The 21,034-nt window shown below is 42.4% G+C and overlaps 1 protein-coding gene across 1 annotated transcript; it reads right to left on the bottom strand.

Annotated features, from left to right (window-relative positions):
- Positions 1 to 1,646: 1,646 nt before the first annotated feature.
- On the bottom strand, positions 1,647 to 20,525 carry timm13 (translocase of inner mitochondrial membrane 13 homolog (yeast)). Its single transcript, XM_041203820.1, has 3 exons — positions 20,331 to 20,525; positions 7,058 to 7,126; positions 1,647 to 1,945 (listed from the first exon to the last, which is right to left on the bottom strand). The coding sequence occupies exons 1-3, from the start codon at positions 20,439 to 20,441 to the stop codon at positions 1,847 to 1,849; spliced, it is 279 nt and encodes a 92-aa protein (XP_041059754.1). The 5' UTR covers positions 20,442 to 20,525; the 3' UTR covers positions 1,647 to 1,846.
- Between the last annotated feature and the right edge of the window lie 509 nt (positions 20,526 to 21,034).

Raw genomic sequence — 21,034 nt, 5'->3', positions numbered from 1 at the left:
TGGTCACATTATTTATGTCAGGCACACATACTTTATTAAATCACAATACGCACATTCTGATCAGATAAAATTACTCTGGAAAATAACAAATTATTCTGTTCCCGAGATTCCTCTATTTCTGGAATATTATTCTAAATCTATATCCAGGATCAAAATGGCAATTGTAAAACCTGAATTATTCAAATTCACCCAGATGATTCAGATCCACTGTCAGAGTGAGTTAACAGAAACCTGTTGCACAAACCTTGCAAATTTTCACAAAGTTGATCACAAACACTAGAGCTTTCACACTTCCACAATAACAGCACAAAACACACATTCTTACAATAAATCTGCCACGGTAACATCACAGATTACGCAATTACACATGCACAGTTTACACACTCATATCACAGAAATTGCACACTCACAGTACAAAGTTCACAGCATCAGTATCCACAGTACACTACCAACCGCACAGAAACCTGGTGAAGGACCTAAGGACTTAATATCGTCCTTCAGAAACCATGAGGCTTCTTCAGGAGGGTAGTGTGGTGTCCAGGTTGATGAGACTCTGATGTCAATGCACATAGTAGTTCAAGGTTTCTCATCACGAGTGGTATTCAGGATGTCCCTACATGGTTAGTGATGCTCAACAAGGAACACAACAAATTATGACCGGTTTATATTAAAAATGCAAAGATTGGTACCAGACCTGAATTATATCACTGCTGTGTCCACAAGGGCTGTTTGAGAAGGCTGATGATCAAGATCTAACTACAGATGTAATAGGAAGTCTTTCAATCAGTGAGTTTCATTTTTCTAAAACTTTCATTTCATTAAAATTAAGTTATAAAAATAAAGTAAGTCATTGCAGAAGTTAAAATGTTTTGAAGTGTTACATCCCGACAATGATTCATTTAAAAAGTTGACCATTCATTACAACTCACCAAATAAACTGTGATCTCATTAGATCAGTTAAATATTTAGACCGTCTCTGTAAAAATCTGCTTCTATGAAGTTCTTTAATGTAATTATATTAATAATACTTTGAGGTACTTGATAATCCTTGCATGTAATAATATTGCAGTTATAAAACATACACTGACACCAAGCAATTCAAAGTCATTCTTCTAAAATCCGCATTTTTGTTTCAATTCCCTTCCAATTTGCTCCCCATCTCTCCAAGATATTGACTTACTAAGTACAGGTTCCAGCCATTCCATTACTTCACCCAAGTGTCCATTTTTCTATGAGTTCAGACAGTAAATACTGGCAAGATAACTGACTGCAGGAATATGACAGCAGAGCTTGATCCTGTGCTTAATGGCATCCACAAAGGTCAGTGGATAGAGAACATAAACTAGGTGCTTGGCAGGTTTTTCCTTTCCCTTATGCACGTTTGCTGAGGCCAATTATAGCAACTGCTCCTGGTATTAACAGATTCAGAATGGGATCTTCTATTCTATATGCCTTAGAGCAATACTTGGTAGAAGATTCACCCAACAAACCATCAGGGTGCCTTCCTGATGAACTTATTCAGAAAGAACATGATTATAAAGCAGCCTGGGTTAATTAATGTGCTGCATAAGTGAAAGTTGTCATATACAGCTGAAATATTTTCTAATCAGGTTGCCCAGGTAGGATAGAAGGATAAAAAAAAAATATTCAATATAATGTACTTTTATTATCATCATAATTAAGTCCACAGAATACAGGTTGACACAATTGTTTTAGAACCTAGGCAGGTTAGCAACTTTTCTGAAATATATGCAGCACTTTGTGTTATACATCCCTCCCTTGCTTGAGTTCTTCTCTCTCCCAGATTGGATGAGTATAGTTCAAGCCTTGTTCGTTTGTTCTGCAGTTACATTTGTGCACGCTCTCGCTGTAGTCTGGAGTTGTATGTTCGTGATACTGTATTCCAGGCGTCCATGTATCGATCCATACACATAGCTATACATTTCTGAAAGATATGGTTAAAACAGAGTAGGGTGTGAATCTAATTCAATACCAAGGGGTTGGTGGGAGGCTCTGATTTTACATGCAGGGACATGAGGCTATCATTCCACACACATGATCCTATTTCCCACTAGCCCACTCTGGTGCTGTTAGGTATGTGGTATGTACCAGAAGGATTGCATTATAAACTGAAAGAGCCATGGCATAATGACCTAACCCTACCATTGTAGTATTTAATGCGGTAGGAAGATTACATTTTCAACAAAATTTCTCATGCAAATTTAATGAACGCTCATCATACTTTCCTATGAAAAGCAGGAGTCCATGGAATAAAAATTATTCCTCCAGACTTCCCTTCTACTTAAATGAAAGACTATAACCAGAGGTAGGAATATAAGTGATGTTATTATAAGCTGAGAATTGGGATGAAAATTGCAGGGGTTTTCACATTTTCACTCCTAAGGTTAGGAAGCAAAAGGTACCAAATAAATAAGTCTCAGTAAATACTTCCAGTTTTGAGGTGAGTATAGAACTGAGTGATATGTTCTGTTATGGACCGTGATGGGAGGAGTGCGTAGTTAAATCTAGCCCAACTTCTCCACAGGATGCAACAATAGTTTAAATGTTTAATTCATCCACAAAACTGGCCAATTGTTACCCTTTAATACTATTATTCCCAGCATAAAAAGACTCCAACCAGGCTTCTTTCAGTAAACACAAAAATACTATTGATTTATTATAAAAACAAGTTACTTTTTTAATGATTTATTATAAAAACAAGTTACTTTTTAAAAAACAAGTTAATAAACTGGTTAACATACAAGTTGTAGTTTAGGAGTGTAATGATTTTCCTTTTTTTAAAAAAGATATTTAAATCCCCATATGCTCATAGACAAACACAAAACAGTACAAAACAAATACAGTCCTCTGCAGAGGCTGGAAGATGGGAACATTTCTCTTAAAAGGGTAAAATTCGAAGAAAACTCAATACTGTTGAGTACTGAGTACTGTTGAGAATACTACAATAACCTAACAGAATTCTGGTCACAATATATCTAAAAATTCCTTCAGACGGATTTTTTGATGAAACTGTCCTTTATGACTCTTACTTATCACAACTTTGCAGACTTTCAAAATAGAACAGACGAGTTATCCTGATGAGACGTTTCTGCGGAAAGTTTAACACAAAGGTGGGCCAGAGAGCGGGAAGATAAAATCTTTTTCTTGCAGCTTGCTTCTAAGGCACCCACACACTCACTCAGAGTTTTTAAAAAAACAAAGATGTTCAAAGAATACTTCTCTTAGGCTAGGTGTTTTTAACCATCAGCAAGAGCCTTTAGCCTGGCAACAGCAGTTCTTCGTTAACTTAGATACAAAGTATCTCTTCTCTCAGCAGTTCCTTGCTGGACGGCTATCTTGACCCATAGTTTCTTACCAAACGGCATATTCACAGCCTCGAATTAATATTGCTAACCTTTAAAGATAACTCAGGAGGAAGAATGTCCAAATGTCGTGAGCCTTTGGAACTCCATTTCTTAAAAGGCAGTGGAAGCAGAGTCTTTAAACGTTTTCAAGGCAGAGGTAGATAGGTTCTTGATAAAGAATGGGATGAAAGATTACCGGATGTAGGCGGGAGGTTACAGTCAGATCAACCATGAGCTTACTGAATGGCGGAGCAGGCTCAAAGGGCCGAATGGCCTACTCTTGCTCCTGATTCGTATGTCCATATGTATACGTTCACATGTGAATTACTCACATAACGCTGCAGTTTGTTTGTTTTGAGTATTACAGAGCAGAGTCTATGGATTCAAATCAGGGATATGGAGACAACATTTGTGTCGTAATATCAAATAGCAACATGAATATCACAACATGAAGCAGCTCTGCCACTGACCGATGTAATAGGGACTTTAAATGTTTCCCTAATATCTTCCAGTGGCAGTATTTCCAGGAAGCAGAGGACATAGCTTGAAAGTATAGGCAACAGAGTCAGAGATGAAATAAGGAGAACAGTTTTGAATGCTATGATCTGCAATACACTTCCTGAAAGGGTGATGGAAGCACCTTCAGTAATAAGTTTCAAAAGTGAACTGGATAAATATTTGAAGCAGAGAAAATTGCAAGGCTATTGGCACAGGCGGGGGTGGGGGGAGAGACGAAGAGCAGGCACAGTGAACAGAATAAGAACATAAGAGATAGGGGAAGTAGTAGGCCATGTGGCACCTTGAGCCTGCTCCACCATTCAACATGATCATGGCTGATCCTCATCTTCAATTCCACTTTCCTGACCAATCTCCAATTGCCTTAAGAATCCACACATCTACCAATCTCAGCCTACAGCATACTCGATGACTGAGCATCCACATTCCCCTGGAGTAAAGAATTTCAAAGTTTAACAATCCTTCAAGTGAAAAGAATTCCTCTGCATCTCAGTCCTAAATGGCTGACCCATCACCATGAATATGCCCTTTAGTTCCAGACTCTCCAGCCAGGTGAATCAGTCTCTCAGCATCTATCATGCCATGCCCTCTCAAAAATCTTATATGTTTCAATTAGATTACCTCTCATTCTTCTAAACATCAGAGTTTGGGCCATATAATACTCAGCCGTTTCTCACAGGATAACCCTCTCATTCCAAGAATTAATCTAGTGAACCTCCATGGTACTCCCTCTAGGGCAAGTATTTCCCTCCTTAGATAGAGGCCAAAAGCACACACACTACTACAGGCATGGTATCATCAAAGCCCTATATAATTTCAGTAAGACTTCCTTACTCTTGTACTCCAAAGCCCTTGCAATAAAGGCCGACACACCATTTGACTTCCTAATAGCTTGCTGTACTGCATATTAACTTTTAGCATTTTGCTGACATCCAAATCCCTCTAATCACAAACATTTAACAGTTTCTTAGCATTTAAAAAATATTCTATTCTTCTATTCATCGCACCAAGGTGAACAACCTAATTTCCCCGCATTATACTCTATCTGCCACCTTTTTGCCCAAACACTTAACCTATCTCTATATCTTTGCAGACTTTTCGTTTGCTCTCCACAGCTTACTTTCCCAGCACTAATACAAATCCAACACAAGAGACATTAATCCCTGTCTCCATTTTATTTCCTTTTTCTTTGCTGTTTTTTTTCTCTCTCATTTCTCTCTTTCCTTTTATTTTGCTTTTGGACAGCAACTATTCATAATCCTGCCATTCACACCTCCTCTACTCAACCGACGGGTTCAGAGGTGAGTGGAGAGCATGGAATTGCATGGACTGGATTCCATCCTGATTCCTGCCGCCCGTCCTCACAGTGATTTTACGCCTCAGGCGGAAGCCTGCTCGTCCCAATTAAGCCACTTAATGGCCATTTTCCGCCCAGCCTCAATCTTTAGGCTGATGGGAAGATGACAGCTCGGGGGATGGGGAGCGCAGGGGGGCTGGTGGGGAACCCATAAATGAAGAGAGTTAGACCTGGGGCAGGAAAGGGGGGGATGCTCCATCAAAAGCCCCCTTATAACTGGGGGCATGCACCCCTTAAGCACCGGTGACCTCTAGACCTCCCTCTGCCCCCAGTCTATTCCAGAGACCCGAATTGTCCTCCCTTGCAACCCCCCCAAGCCTTCCCACCCTCCCACCCAGACCCCTGACACCTTTTTTTACGGTTCTTGGGACTTAGACTCAGGCAGCTTCTGGCTGCTATTCCTGGAGGGACTGGAGAGCTGCCTGTCAATGTGATTGGCTGGCAGCTCTCCAAGGCAGGGCTTCCACCTGAGTGAGGGGCAGAAGACTGCCTTAGGCCAATCAATGCTTGTTAGAGCAAAAATTGGCATTGGAGCTGAGGGAGTCAGCGGGGATGTGTTCCCCACCGATTCCAAGCCATCCTAAAAATTCAGGCCCCTGTTTATTTACATGACCCTTCCCCACTCCCTTTGGCTTTGCGCCATGAACACTTTTGTCATTTAAACTCTCTTGCCCTCCTCTCTCAGACCTTCCCTTTTGTTTTTCCCCACGATCCTTCTTTTCACTTCTTCAAAATCTATTGTATTTTTAACTTTTCCCAGCCCTGATTAAAGGTCACAGTCCTGAAACATTAACTCTGTTTTATCTCTCTGCAGAAGCTACCAGATCTGCTGAGTAATTCCAGCAATTTCTGTTTTTACTGACTTGCCCACCATCTTTATATCATCAGCAAACCTTTGGATTCATTACATTCAGTCCATTCATCTAAGTCATTAATATAGTTCGTAAATAACTGAGGCCAGCAATGGACTTTGCGGCATGCCATTAGTAACAGTCTACCAATATGAAAATGACCTGTTTATTCCTATTCTGTTTTCTGTCCTTTAATCAATCCATTATCCATTTTGATGTTATCCTAACTCCATCAAGCCCTTATTTTGTGCAATAACTTTTCTTGGGCCTTATCAGATATCTTTTGAAAATCCCAAGACACTATATATCCACTGGTTCCCCACTATATATCCTACTAATTACGTCCTCAAAAAACTCCCTACCAGAATTGTCATCATTTCTCTTTCATACATCTATGTTGAATCTGCTTAATTATGATATAAGTGTCCTGTTATTATTTGCTTAATGATGAATTTCAGCATTTCTTCAATGACTGACTGGCCTGTAGTGTCCCATTTTCTCTCTCTCTCTCTCTTTTCTTGAATAGTGGACATTAGTAGGCATCCTGAACATTTACTACCTTCCAATCCACGGGGACAGTTCTAGAATTAATGGAATTTTGGAAGATCATAACCAGTATATCTACTATTTCTGCAGTTGCCTCTTTTAGAACCCTGGGATGTGGGCCATTTAATCCAGGTAATTTGTCTGCTTTAGTTCTGTTAATTTTTCCAGTACTTGTCTTGACTAATATTAATTATTTTGAGTTAATCACTCTTGGTTTCCCAGTATTTGTTTTTTTTTAATATGTCTTCTACTGTGAAGACAGATACTTTTTGTGCTTTAAGACTCTAATTCTATATAGTTATCAGGATAGCATCAGATCTTACTTTCATTTCCCATTTCACTTTTAAATGTAACTGAAAGATTTCAAATTCAAGAGGTTGTCTATTGTAGAATATTTCTTGACACAAAGCAGAAGTTGTTACCTGTTCAGAGTTGTCCAGTGAACTTCCTGGTTTGCCAATACACTTCCTGAAACATTTATCAGTCATTCTCTGAAATAACACAAAACATAACATTCTTACTCTGTATTCCAATTCCAGAGTGAAGTAAATGTACTTTTAATATTTTGTCTAGATACAGTCCCCAGATAGGGGGAATTGGTTTGAGCATCATACCAGGCTCAAGACCTGAGGGAGTAGGATCAGTGGCTCGACTGCATACAAAATATCAGTACTGGATGGGTCAGGAGGTTTACCAAAAAGCTGCAACCCCTTTCAGCTTTTCCTCTCTGTAACTAATGCTTATGATTCCTCAAGATTTGCTGAATTTATCCAGTTACTGATCTTACAGATAGCAATCTTTAAAAGCAGATTGAAAACCCTAGGATATCTTGGATTTTATTCGGTTTTTAATTGTACCAGAAGAAAATCTTCAGGTCCCCACCACAAACTCCCCTCTCTTCCCACTGATTCTTTCTCTAGCCATAGCCACTGTACCAGATTCAACCAGGCGTTCACAATCTTGATGTCCTGTTTGACAAAGAGTTTAAATGCAGATTCTATATCCACCCGTCATGAAAACTACTTTTCTCCACCTTTGCAACAGTCACCCGCCTTTATCCCTATCTCCTTTCCACTGAAATCTGCATACAGTCCTTCAACTCCAAACTTGACTACCCAAGTGCTTTCCTTACTGGCCTCCCTTCTCACTGAACTCCAATATATGCATCTTTGCCTGCACACAGCCTGTCCTGGACTAAATCCCACTTGCTGATCACCCCATCCTTGCTAAACATTAGCCCCCGACCCCAATATACTAAACTTAAAATTTTCAGTCTTTCCATCTCTCCACGGCCTTGCCAGAGAATACCCGACTTCTGCAATCTCCTGCAAGGCATATATCCAACTCAGTTTGTTTCTTTAACTCTGGCCTTTCATCGAGCCCCTCTCCCTTGTAATGAAAACATTCTTATATCAAATATTGATTTTTAATCCATTGACTGAAAACATGAAATTGGACTTCTAAAAGAGGACTTTGTTGAAGTAATAAGATGGCAATTCTAATTTACATTTCTACACATTCCACATTCCAACCATATTGAGAGCAGACAGCAAGCCTGAGAAACGCATCACAGACAATGGCACCCCTGAGGTTTGCGAACGACCTTTGTTCCTGCTCTATCAACAACATATCTTTGGAAGCCACTTACATTATTCAACAGCTGAAGACGAACCAAAGGTTAATTGCCTGGACAAAAATACCTTGATTTTTAAGACAGCTCTCCAGGTGAGCCAATCAAGTTATAATTGGAATATACAATTATGTTTGAATTACTGGCAGTTGGAGAGAGATCACATGGCTGGCCCAAGTCCTTTATGTGGTTTAAGCACGTCGTTCTGAGTAGAACTGGTCTTGCAGCTGAGCTACATGGAGCTCCGGACTTTTTCACTTTCTCTCTCCACACAACTACAAGCGTGGACCCTGTCAACTAATTTGACTTTATCTAAATTCTGCAGTAGACATAGACTTTAAAGAAAGAAATCAACTCCAGGAGAACACTCCAGTGTCAATTGTTAAATCTAACCATCAAGGCTATCAAATTCAGCACGCAGCTAGCCAAGTCACCAAATTATGAACTGTATACTCTTTTGCATTTTTTATGGACTACAAATTTGGCCAATCTATCCTCCCCTACTCCGTAATCTGTATTTGTGTGTGTGAACGTCGAGTGTCTTTGCATGTATGTGGAAGTTGTAGAGTATTATTTTATTCAGATTGGTTTAAGTATAAAAAAACTAACCTCCTTCTTTGTTAACTCAAGGAAACTTGTCCAACTGGTTCTTTTATGATCAGTGTGTAAGACTCACTTGTCATAACAAAGGTTATACTTACCAATTCTAAGTGAGGAGGGGTAAACTGGGTCCCCTCTATTCAACCACCTTGATTGGTCACAACATAGGTTTAAGTTTAAAAACAAAAAACTGCGGATGCTGGAAATCCAAAACAAAAACAGAATTATCTGGAAAAACTCAGCAGGTCTGGCAGCATCGGAGGAGAAGAACAAAGTTGACGTTTCGAGTCCTCATGACCCTTCAACAGAACTAAGTAAAAATAGGAGAGGGGTGAAATATAAGCTGGTTTAAGGAGGGGGGAGAGAAGTGGGGGAGAGGGGTGGTTGTAGGGACAAGCATGCAGTGATAGGAGCAGATAATCAAAAGGTGTCACAGACAAAAGAACAAAGAGGTGTTGAAGGTGGTAATATCTAAAAGAATGTGCTAATTAAGAATGGATGGCAGACACGCAAAGTACAGATAGCTCTAGTGGGGGAGGGGTGAAATAAGACTAAAAGGGCATAAAAGGTATAGATTTAAAAATAATGGAAATAGGTGGGAAAAGAAAAATCTATATAAATTATTGGAAAAAACAAAAGGGAGGGGGAAGAAACGGAAAGGGGGTGGGGATGGAGGAGGGAGTTCAAGATCTAAAGTTGTTGAACTCAATATTCAGTCCGGAAGGCTGTAAAGTGCCTGGTCAGAAGATGAGGTGAGGTCAACGCAAACTGGAGGAACAGCACCTCATCTTCCGACTAGGCACTTTACAGCCTTCCGGACTGAATATTGAGTTCAACAACTTTAGATATTGAACTCCCTCCTCCATCCCCACCACCTTTCCGTTTCTTCCACCTGCCTTTTGTTTTTTTCCAATAATTTATATGGATTTTTCTTTTCCCACCTATTTCCATTATTTTTAAATCTATACCTTTTATGCCCTTTTAGTTTTATTTCACCCCACCACCACTAGAGCTATCTGTACCTTGCGTGTCCTGCCATCCATTCTTAATTAGCACATTCTTTTAGGTAATATCACCATCTTCAACACCTCTTTGTTCTTTTGTCTGTGACATCTTTTGATTATCTGCTCCTATCACTGCTTGCCTGTCCCTACAACCACCCCCCTCCCCCACTTCTCTCCCCCCACCCCCCCACCTTAAACCATCTTATATTTCACCCCTCTCCTATTTTTACTTAGTTCTGTTGAAGGGTCATGAGGACTCGAAACGTCAACTTTATTGTTCTCCGCTGATGCTGCCAGACCTGCTGAGTTTTTCCAGGTAATTCTGTTTTTGTAAAAGTTCAAGTTTATTTTTCATGAGGATATGCCTTTTTCCAAAATCAGAATGCATTTAACTTTTACGCAGTCAACAATAACGAGCCAAACAAGGTTTTCTTTAACTCAAGGAAAAGTAAATTTATTAACCACTAAACCCGAAAAGAAAAATAATAAAAATGCGATCTCACACTCAAACACACACTTCCCTTATCTCTGCTAAGGGAAGTTAAAGTCCAAAAGTTTGACACGCTCAAGTGACGAGAGGGAGAAGAGGGGAACGTTTGACCCCTCCTCACCTGGTCGAACAATCTCACTATTGGTGCCAGAGGCATCATTGACCCGGGTGGGATGTCTGGGGTTCTCTCTTAATCTCGCCACCCTCTATTCCTTTCTCAATCTTTTCTAATCAAAAAGCTTCTCATAATCCATCATTTTGATCAAGTTTTTGGTCACTTCTTCTAACCTCTCCCTTACTGGTTCAGCATTCTTCATTCTTACTCATTGGAGTTTAGAAAAATGAGAGGCGACCTTATTGAAACATAAAAGATTCTTAGGAGGCTTGACAGGGTAAATGCCAAGAGGTTTTTTCCCCTTGTGGGAGAGTCTAGGACCAGAGGGCATAGTCTCAAAGTAAGGGGTCACCCATTTAAGACAGAGATGAAGAGAAATTTCTTCTTTTGGAAAAGAGTTAATCTGTAGAATTCTTTACTGCAGAGGGCTGTAGAGACTGGGTCGTTAAGTATATTCAGGTCTGAGATAGACAGATTAGTAATCAGTAAGAGAATCAAGGGTTAAGGGGAAAAGACAGGAAAGTGGAGTTGAGGATTATCAGATCAGTCATGATCTCATTGAATGGTGGAGCAGACTCGATGGGCCAAATGGCCTACTTCTGCTCCTACGTCTTATGGTCTTATGTCAGTCTGTGAAGTGCCTCAGGACAGACAATCAGTTCAAAATACCATATACAATAAATTGATGATTTGAATCCCAGGGGATCCACCCACAAATGTGTGTTAAGCGGAGCTTTATGATAATTGAGGAGGCCTCAATCCCACATGAATGTGACTCTGTGTAACCCCATATGCATACAAACATGGTGTGTTTCAAAACAACAGATGCAAATGCCAAATGAAAACACAGTAAAGCAGTAAATGTGTGAAAAAGTCTTTATTCAATTTGTTTACATCTTACAATGGCCTGACCGGCCTCACCTTGTAAAAGGTCAGAGCTCTGCATTGAAAAGTGTCAGAGGAGTTAGTTCTGGGAAAATGACATAATCTTCTCTGATTTGTGCGCCATCTTCAGCCATATATGATATAGTTCACCATGTCATCAATGCAATCAAACACATTTTCATGCTGTAGTGCGAAATTCCGGAGCATCTCTATAGCTTTGCAGCATCAGCTAGGGAAACAGGAGGCGGGCAGGCATTCATCAGACTCTTCAGGGACATCAAGCTCCTTGGTTGACGAATGTACTGCACCTATGATTCCATTATCTGTCAGTTCCGTTGTGCACAATACAGCATCATCCACCTCCATGTAAGTTTCCATGATTATCTCTGCTGGAATTTCCATGGCGGCCTCCCACAGGTGAGTGAAAAGTGCCTCATCATCAAGTTGATTGGCCTCACCCTGCTCCTCTTTGTTCTCAATGTCTTGTGACAGTCGTAATCTATTTGAACCCAGCATGTTGGAAGCAGTTGGCAATTGTGGTTTCCATCACCATCTTCCACGCCTTCTTCAACACGAACAAGGCTTCAGTTGGATTGTACTCCTGCTTCTTTTCAATGGCTTCAATAACCCGAGAGATCAGCTGCCTCGGTAGTGGGTTTCCAGGTTCCTAATCAACCCCGATCCATTGGCTGGAGCTTGGCCGTGGTGTTTGGAGACAAGAACGTCAACTTGACACTCGAGGCCTGCAATGTCGAGATGTGTGGGGCAGTCGTCTGTAATTATGACAATCTTTTTTTCCACTTTCCTGATCCATGTCCCAAAAATGTAGGTGGTCATCCAGGCTTTTTGTTAACCTTGTACAGCTTGGGTAGTGTCTTGACATTTGTGATGCAATGTGCCTTCTTGGACTCTCCCATCACAAGAAGTGGCTGCCTTTCAGTGCCATCCATGTTGGCAAAAGTCATAGCAGTGACACATTCCTTGCTCCACTTTCCACCATTACATGTTTCACCTTAAAGCAAAGAGCAGTCTGGCAAAAGCCAGCAAAACAGTCCGGCTTCATCCACCTCAAAAACGTCTCGTGGCACATACTCACCCAAGACATGGGCTGGATCATTTTGTAGTCAATCATGTGTCATTGCTGCCGTGACTGCTGCATCCCCACCATTTGCCGCAAGGAAGACAATACCATGCCTTCTCTTGAATTGGTCTGGCCACCCATCGTTGCAAGTGAACTCTAAGTGGCCCAGCTTCTTTGCCAGGGTGACTCCCCTTTCCTGCAGGAATGGACTGGAGAGGGGAAAGTTCTCTGCTTGGACTACCTTGAACCATGTTAGCAGAGCGTCCTCAATCTTGGGACAGGCAGCCATTCTCATCCTCCCAAACCCACTTCACACCCCACAGGGAATCAGTGGATTGTGATCGGGAGCAGGAACCAGAGCCGATTTGTTATTCCCTAATCTAGGGCCAGTGAGACCCACATTCAGTGTCTAAACTCTCATTATGCTGGCTTATTTTGGTGCTGATTTTAGCTGCCTCAAAGATCTGATAACAGTCTTAATAGTGTAGACATAATTCGTGCATGAAAATATTATACATGCTCTAGCCCCTAGCTTACACCTTTCCCTCGTTTTTCTTCTGTCTGCCCATATCCAAACTCATCCTGTCCACTTCATTTCATGCACCCAACCCCCAAACCCATGAAAGTTCCATCCTTGCAAACTCCAACCCCCCAAAAGTCCCTGAACATGTTGTCAACGGCCATGCCCAGTTCCCCCAGAACTCCAAGTCTGTGTGCTGCCTAAGTGCTGAGATGGCTCCTTTCAAACTCACAGAAAACATCCCATGTGACTGTGGCAAAGATGAACCATCCCTCCTCATCCTTCTTGATCTGTCTGCAGACTTTGACAAGGCTGACCACACCATCCTCCTCCAAGGCCTCCCTTCCACTATTGTCCAGCTGGGTGGGACTGCGTACACCTGGTTCATTCTTATCTACTCACACGAGACAGTCACCTGCAATAGCTTCTCATCCCTTTGACACTGAGGTATGCTGTGCAATGAATGTACGATTAACACCAGAACTGAACTTTAATTTGATCTTAAACAAAATTTAAATGCAACTTAAATTACAGTCCATGTCTTGTGCCGTTTAAGAAGGGGACACTTGCTATCTTTTAATTCTTAAAGGTAACGGGAAGAGTCAGCATGGTTTTATGAAAGGAAAATCATGTTAACCAATTTATTAGAGTTTTTTTGAAAAAGCAACATGCGCTGTCAATAAAGGGGAGCCTGTAGGTGTGCTGTACTTAAGATTTCCAGAAAGCATTTGATAAAATGCCACATCAAAGGTTATAGTGGAAAATAACTCTTCAGAGAGTGGTCTTGCCCTGCTGCAGCAGTAGAGATTGCAAGGGAAAGGAATGACTGGTAAGTAGTGGGTAAAGTCGGGTAAGTATTTACTATTTTTATCGTTTATAGTTTAAGGTCTTTTTGTGGTTTATAGTTTGTATATTCTATAGTAACAAGGATCAGTAAAGAAGGGTCCTAGAGTAATTGATTTAAAAGGTTTAATTTAAAGGGACAAGCCATGGCAGGAGAGCTCAAAGCCGTGGTGTGCTCCTCGTGCTCCATGTGGGAAGCCGGGGACATTTCCAGTGCCTGGGACCAACATATGTGCAGGAAGTGTGTCCAGCTGCAGCTCCTGGAAGCTCAGGTTTCAAAGCTGGAACAGCGGCTGGGGACACTGTGGAGCATCCAAGAGTCTGAAAGCATCGTGGATAGCACGTTTAGAGAGGTGGTCACACTGGAAGGGACTTGAGGAAGGAAGGGAATGGGTGACCATCAGGCAGTCCAAGAGAAACAGGCAGGTAGCTCAGGAGTCCCCTGGGGTCCCGCTCACAAATAGGTATTCCATTTTGGAGGCTGATGAGGGCATTGGTTCCTCCAGGAAGTGCAGACAGAGCCAAGCTTCTGCACCACAAGCAGCCTGTCTGAACAGGAGGGGAGGAGGGGAGGAAGGGAGGAAGAGCAATAGTAATAGGGGATTCTATAGTCAGGGGAACAGATAGGTGCTACTGTGACCATCAACGTGACTCCAAGATGGTATGTTGCCCCCCTGATGCCGTGGTCCAGGATGTCAGTGAATGGCTGCAGGGCGTCCTGAAGGGGGTGGGTGATAAGGCAGAGGTCATGGTACATGTTGGTACCAATGACATAGGGAGAAAGAGGGATGAAGTCTTGCATCAAGAATTCAGGGAGCTAGGCAGTAGGCTAAAAAGCAAGACCACTCTGGATTATCTCTGGATTACTCCCAGTGCCACGTGCTAGTGAGCTCAGAAATAGGAAAAGAGCACAGATGTATACGTGGCTTAAGAGTTGGTGCAGGAGGGAGGGTTTTAGATTCCTGGATCAATGAGACCGGGTTTCTGGGGAAGGTGGGACCTGTACAAGCGGGACGGTCTACATCTGAACCAGAGCGGGACTAACATCCTTGCAGGCGGGTTTGCAAGTGCTGTTGGGAGGATTTTAAACTAATTCGGCAAGGGGAGGGGACACAGAATGTTAGCAAAATAGGGACACATCACAATACAGTAAAACAATCAAGTCAGAGGGAGTACAGCTATATTAAGTTTCAAGGTACTAAGGCAAGGCTGGATGGCCTCTACTTTAATGCCAGGAGTATTACAGGTAAAACGGATGAGTTAAGGGTGAGGATTGACATGTGGAATTGTGATATAGTAGTCATCACTGAGACGTGGTTGAGGGAGGGCAGGATTGGCAACTCAACATTCCGGGATATAGAATCTTCAGGCGAGACAGGGGAGGGGATAAAAGAGGAGGAGGCATTGCATTATTAGTTAAGGAGTCAGTTACTGCAGTAAGGAGAAATGATATCTTGGAGTGGGCATCGAATGAAGCTTTGTGGGTAGAGTTTAGGAATAAAAGAGGCAGCCACATTGTTAGGTGTTTATTATCGATCCCCCCAGATAGTCAGCGGGAAATTGAGGAGCAAATACATGCACAATTTGCAGAGGTATGTAAAAACTATAACAATAGGTTAATTATATTAGGTGATTTCAACTTTCCCAACATTAATTGGGATAGACATAGTGTTAAGGGCTTAGATGGAGTGGATTTCTTGAAATGTCATTATCTAGAGGGTCCAACAAGGGACGGCGCAGTGCTGGACATAATCCTGGGGAATGAAGCCGGACAGGTGGCTGACGTGATGGTCAGGGAGCATTTTGGTGAAAGCGACCACAACATGGTACGGTTTAAGTTTATGGACAAAGAAATAGACAAGTTGCAAAAAAGTGTTTTGGATTGGGGGAGAGTGGAATTTAGTCAAATAAGGCAGGATCTGCCCAAGGTAGACTGGGAACAGCTACTTGTGGGGAAACCTGCAGAGGAGCAGACGGGGGGCATTCAAAAAGGAAATGGGGAGGGTACAGGCTCAACATGTTCCCTCTAGGGTGATAGGAAGGAGTAACGTGCCCAGAGAACCAAGGATGACCAGAGATATTCAGGTTACGAGAAGAAGGAAAAGAGAGACTTTTAGCAGGTACAAGGGAAGCAAATCAGTAGAGGCATTAGTGGAGTACAGAAAGTGCAGGGTAGAGCTTAAGAAAGCAGTTAAGAGAGCTAAGAGGGGATATGAGAAAGCTCTGGCTGGTAAAAGTAGGGAAAATCCCAAGATATTCTATAAGTATATCAATGGGAAGAGGATAACCAGGGAAAGAGTAAGGCCCATAAGGGACCAAGGGGGCAATCTATGGGTGGAGCCAGGGGACATCGGTAGAGCGTTAAATGAATACTTCACGTCCGTCTTCACCCAAGAGAATGAGGATGAAGGTATCGAACTCGGGGAGAGAGACTGAGAGGTTCTTGAGCAAATTAATATAGGGGGTGACAAGGTATCGGAGGTGTTGGCAGGCTTAAAAGTGGACAAATCTCCAGGTCCGGATGAATTGAGTCCCCGACTGCTGAGGGAGGCAAGGGAGGGGATCACAGGGGCTCTGACCCAAATTTTTAATTCCTCTCTGGCCACGGGGGAGGTGCCAGAGGACTGGAGAACAGCTAAGGTGGTTCTGCTATTTAAGAAGGGTCGTAGAGATAAGCCAGGGAAGTACAGGCCAGTGAGTCTCACATCAGTAGTAGGAAAACTATTGGAGAAAATTTTGAAGGAGAGAACCTATCTCCACTTGGAGAGGCAAGGTTTGATCAGGGATAGTCAGCATGGCTTTGTCAGAGGGAGGTCATGCCTAACAAATTTAATTGATTTTTTCAGGAGGTGACCAGGTGTGTAGATGAGGGTAGTGCAGTTGATGTAGTTTATATGGATTTCAGCAAAGCCTTTGACAAGGTCCCACATGGGAGACTTATAAAGAAAGCAAATGCACATGGGATATAGGATAATTTCATAAAGTGGATTCAAATTTCGCTTAGTTGTGGGAGACAGGGTGATGACAGAAGGATGCTTTAGTGACTGGAAGCCAGTGTCCAGTGGCGTACCACAGAGATCTGTGCTCGGTCCCCTATTATTTGTCATTTATATAAACAACATAGATGACTATGTGGGGGGTAGGACTAGTAAGTTTGCAGATGACATAAAGATTGGCCGGGTGGTTAATAGTGAGGTTGAGTGTCTTGGGCTACAGGAAGATATAGATGAGTCGGTCAAATGGGCAGATAAGTGGCAGATGGAATTTAACCCTGAAAAGTGTGAGGTGATACATTTTGGAAGGAGTATTTTGACAAGGAAGTATTCAATTAACGGCATGACACTGGGAAGTTCTGGCGAACAAAGGGACCTTGGCGCGTGTGTCCATAGATCTCTGAAAGTGGAGGGGCATGTTAGTGGGGTGGTGAAAAAGGCATATGGGACACTTGCCTTTATCATTCAAGGCATAGATTAAAAAAGTTGGGAGGTCATGTTGGAGTTGTATAGAACCTTAGTGAGGCCACAGCTGGAGTACTACGTACAGTTCTGGTCACCACATTATAGAAAGGATGTGATTGCACTGGAGGGGGTGCAGAGGAGATTCACCAGGATGTTGCCTGGGATGAAACATTTAAGTTATGAAGAGAGATTGGATAGACTTGGGTTGTTTTCGTTGGAGCAGAGAAGATTGAGGGGCGACCTGATCGAGATATGCAAGATTATGAGGGGCATGGACAGGGTGGATAGGGAGCAGCTGTTCTCCTTAGTTGAAGGGTCAGTCACAAAGGGACATAATTTTAAGGTGAGGGGCAGGAGGTTTAGGGGGGGATGTGAGGAAAAACTTTTTAACCCCGAGGGTGGTGACGGTCTGGAATGCGCTGCTTGGGAGGGTGGTGGAGGCGGGTTGCCTCACATCCTTTAAAAATTGCCTGGATGAGCACTTGACACATCATAACATTCAAGGCTATGGGCCAAGTGCTGGTAAATGGGGTTAGGTAGGTAGGTCAGGTGTTTCTCACATGTCGATGCAGACTTGATGAGCCAAAGGGCCTCTTCTGCACTGTGAGATTCTGTGAAAAGCTCATAATGTAAGGAGTAACATATTAGCCTGGATAGAAGATTGGTTGGCTGGCATGCATAAATGAGTCTTTGTCTGATTGGCAGGATGAGACTAGTGAGGTCACACAGGGGTCTGTGCTGGGGCCTCAACTTTTTACAATTTACATCATTGACTTAGATGAAGGTAGCAAATGCATGGTAGTAAATTTGCAGATGACACAAAGATAGGTAGGAAAGTATGTTGTGAAGAAAACACAAGGAGTTGCAGGCGGATATAGATAAGTTGAGTAAGTGGGCAAAGATCTGACAAATGGAATATTATGTGGGAAAACAGGAAGTTGTTCACTTTGGCAGGAAGAATAAAAAAAGCAGAGTATTACTTAAACGGAGAATGACTGCAGAATTCTGAGGTGCAGAGGGATCTAGGTGTTTTCATGCATGAAGCAAAAGGTTATTATGCAGGTACAGCATGCAATCAAGAATGCTAATAGGATGCTATCCTTTATTGAGAGGAATTGAACATAAAAGTAAGGGCAACAGCAAAATACTGCAGATGCTGGAAATCTGAAACAAAAACAAAAAATGCTGGAAAAATTCAGCAAGTCTAACAGCAACTGTGGAGAGAAAAAAAGAACACTTTTTTCAGAGTTAATGTTTTGAGTCCTTATGGCTCTTCTTCAGAGCTAAAGAGAAGTAAAAATGTAATGAAATTTATACTGCTTAAGGGGGTGGAACAGGTGAAGCTGGATTGAAGGCCAGTGATAGGTGAAGACAAAGGAGAGATTGGCAGAGATGTCATGGACAAAAAGACAAAGTGGTGCCATAAGAGCTCGAAACATTAACTCTTGTGTTTTTTCTCTCCACAGATGCTGTTAAAATTGCTGAGTTTTTCCAACATTTTCTGTTTTTATAAAAGTAAGGATATGTTTCAGTTATACAGGGCATTGGTGAGACCACATCTCGAATACTGTGTGCAGTTTTGGACTCCTTATTCAAGGAAGGATGTAAATGCATTGGAAATGGTTTAGAGGAGGTTTACTAGATTAAAATCTGGAACGAGCAGATTGTCTTGAGAATAGGTTGCACAGGCTGGGCTTGTTTCCACTGGAGTTTAGAAGAGTGAGGGGTGACTTGATTGAAGTATATAAGATCCTGAATGGTCTTGACATGGTGGACTTGGAAAGGATGTTTCCTTGTATGGGTGAGTCCAGAACTAAGGGGCACTGTTTTAAAATTAGAAGTCCCTTAAAGGACAAAGATGAAGAGAGATTTTTGTGTCTAGAGGATCCATCCTCAGCCCCCTCCCAGTTCTCATCTGCATGCTGCCCCTCAGCAATATCATCTGAAAACTTTTCAATTTTCCATAAATATGTTGATAACTGTGTGCTCTACCTCATCACCACCTCTGTCAATCCCTTTACTGTCTTAAAATTGCATGTCTGACATCCAGTACTGGATGAGCTGAAATTTCCTCCAACTAAATATTGGGAAAATCAAAACACTATATTCGCTCCCCTCTATTCTGTTCACTAGCCACCAACTCCATCCCTCTTTTTAGCAACTGTTCATAACCTTGGTGATTCTTTGGAAGTGTTCTGAAGAAAAGTCATATTGGACTTGATTTTTAACTGTTTTTCTTTCCACAGATGCTGCCAGACTTGAGTTTTCCCAGCATTTCTGTTTTTAGTCTCATACTGCACCCCTGCCTCAGCTCAGCTGCAGCCAAAATCTTCATCTAAACCTTTGTAACCTCTAGACTTGACTATTCCAACACACTCCCAGGCTGGTCTCCCTTGTTCTACCTCTTTACGTTAATTAATAATGATAATACAGTTAACAATTAAAAGACAAACTAACTTATGTCCATTAAAATTTTTTGTTTTAAGAAATCAAATTAAACTTCTGGTGTTAATTGTGTAAACATTGCCAGTCATGCCTTCAGCTGCCATGGCCCTGAGCTCTGGATTTCCCTCCGTAAATATCTCTGTCACTCTTTCCTCCTTTAAGACACTCCTTAAAACCCCTTCGACCCAGCTTTTTGTCATTTGAGTCAATGTCAAATTTTGTTAGGTACTTACATCTGTGAGTTGCATCATATATTGAAAGAAAATCAAGTGGATTCTTTCGGGACACTGGCTTTTTAAATGTTACATTCTTCAAAATGATTTTTTTCATCCCCGACCCACTACCGATTGTTGCACTTATCTGTGTCCTTGTCCCCCCACGTGGGATCACCCTGTACAGCAGTGACCTTTGCCCTAATGAATGAGCTCTACGCATGACGGCAGACACCCCGCCAGCTCCCAACCCCACCGCGCTTCGATTGGATTAAACAGGAATCCTTTAATTTTCATTGGTCAGCCAACTCATCAATCACACCTCGAAGACCTTTTTTCGAGGTTTCCTGGATGTCGGTTCCAGTGGGGAGCTCCGGTAACTGCTTCTGGATAACATTTATCAGCCACCAACCTGTAGGAGTTCCTGGGCGTTTGCCACGGCGATTTGCAATTTCACCTGCTCCATAATCATCCCCGAGTCCACCTTCCCTCCGGCCGGGCCTCCTGAGGAGAAATCGTCCATCCCGCCGAGGCCTGGTGAATCTTGCAGCAGTAACTGACCGGGCGCGAGCGTGCGCAGTGGGGCGGGATCATCGGGAGGCGGGGCCTACGCATGCGCAATGGAGTTGGGTCAAACTCTGGACCTACAATTCCCACAGTGCATTGCTCCTCAGTCACATGCTTCAGCTCCTAGCTAAGGGCACCAGCATATGAACTTATAGTCTCCCAACCTTGGACGGATTCTACCTCCTACCCAAAATCTACAAACAGGACTGTCCCGGCAGACCGATCGTGTCAGCCTGTTCCTGACCCACGGAACTCATTTCTTGCTATCTTGACTCCATTCTCTCTCCCCTTGTCCGGTCCCTTCCCACCTACATCCATGATTCCTCTGACATTCACCTACATCATATCAACAATTTCCAGTTCCCTGGCCCCAGCTGCTTCCTCTTCACCATGGACGTCCAATTCCTCTACACCTCCATCCCCCACCAAGATGGTCTGATCACTCTCCGTTTCTACCTCGAACAGAGACCCGAACAATCCCCATCCACCACGACTCTCCTCCGTCTGGCTGAACTTATTCTCACACTGAACAATTTCTCCTTAAACTCC

The sequence above is a fragment of the Carcharodon carcharias genome, chromosome 14 (assembly GCF_017639515.1).
Source record: "Carcharodon carcharias isolate sCarCar2 chromosome 14, sCarCar2.pri, whole genome shotgun sequence".
In the NCBI taxonomy this organism is placed as follows: Eukaryota; Metazoa; Chordata; class Chondrichthyes; order Lamniformes; family Lamnidae; genus Carcharodon; species Carcharodon carcharias.
This window is presented reverse-complemented; position numbering and strand designations above follow the sequence as displayed.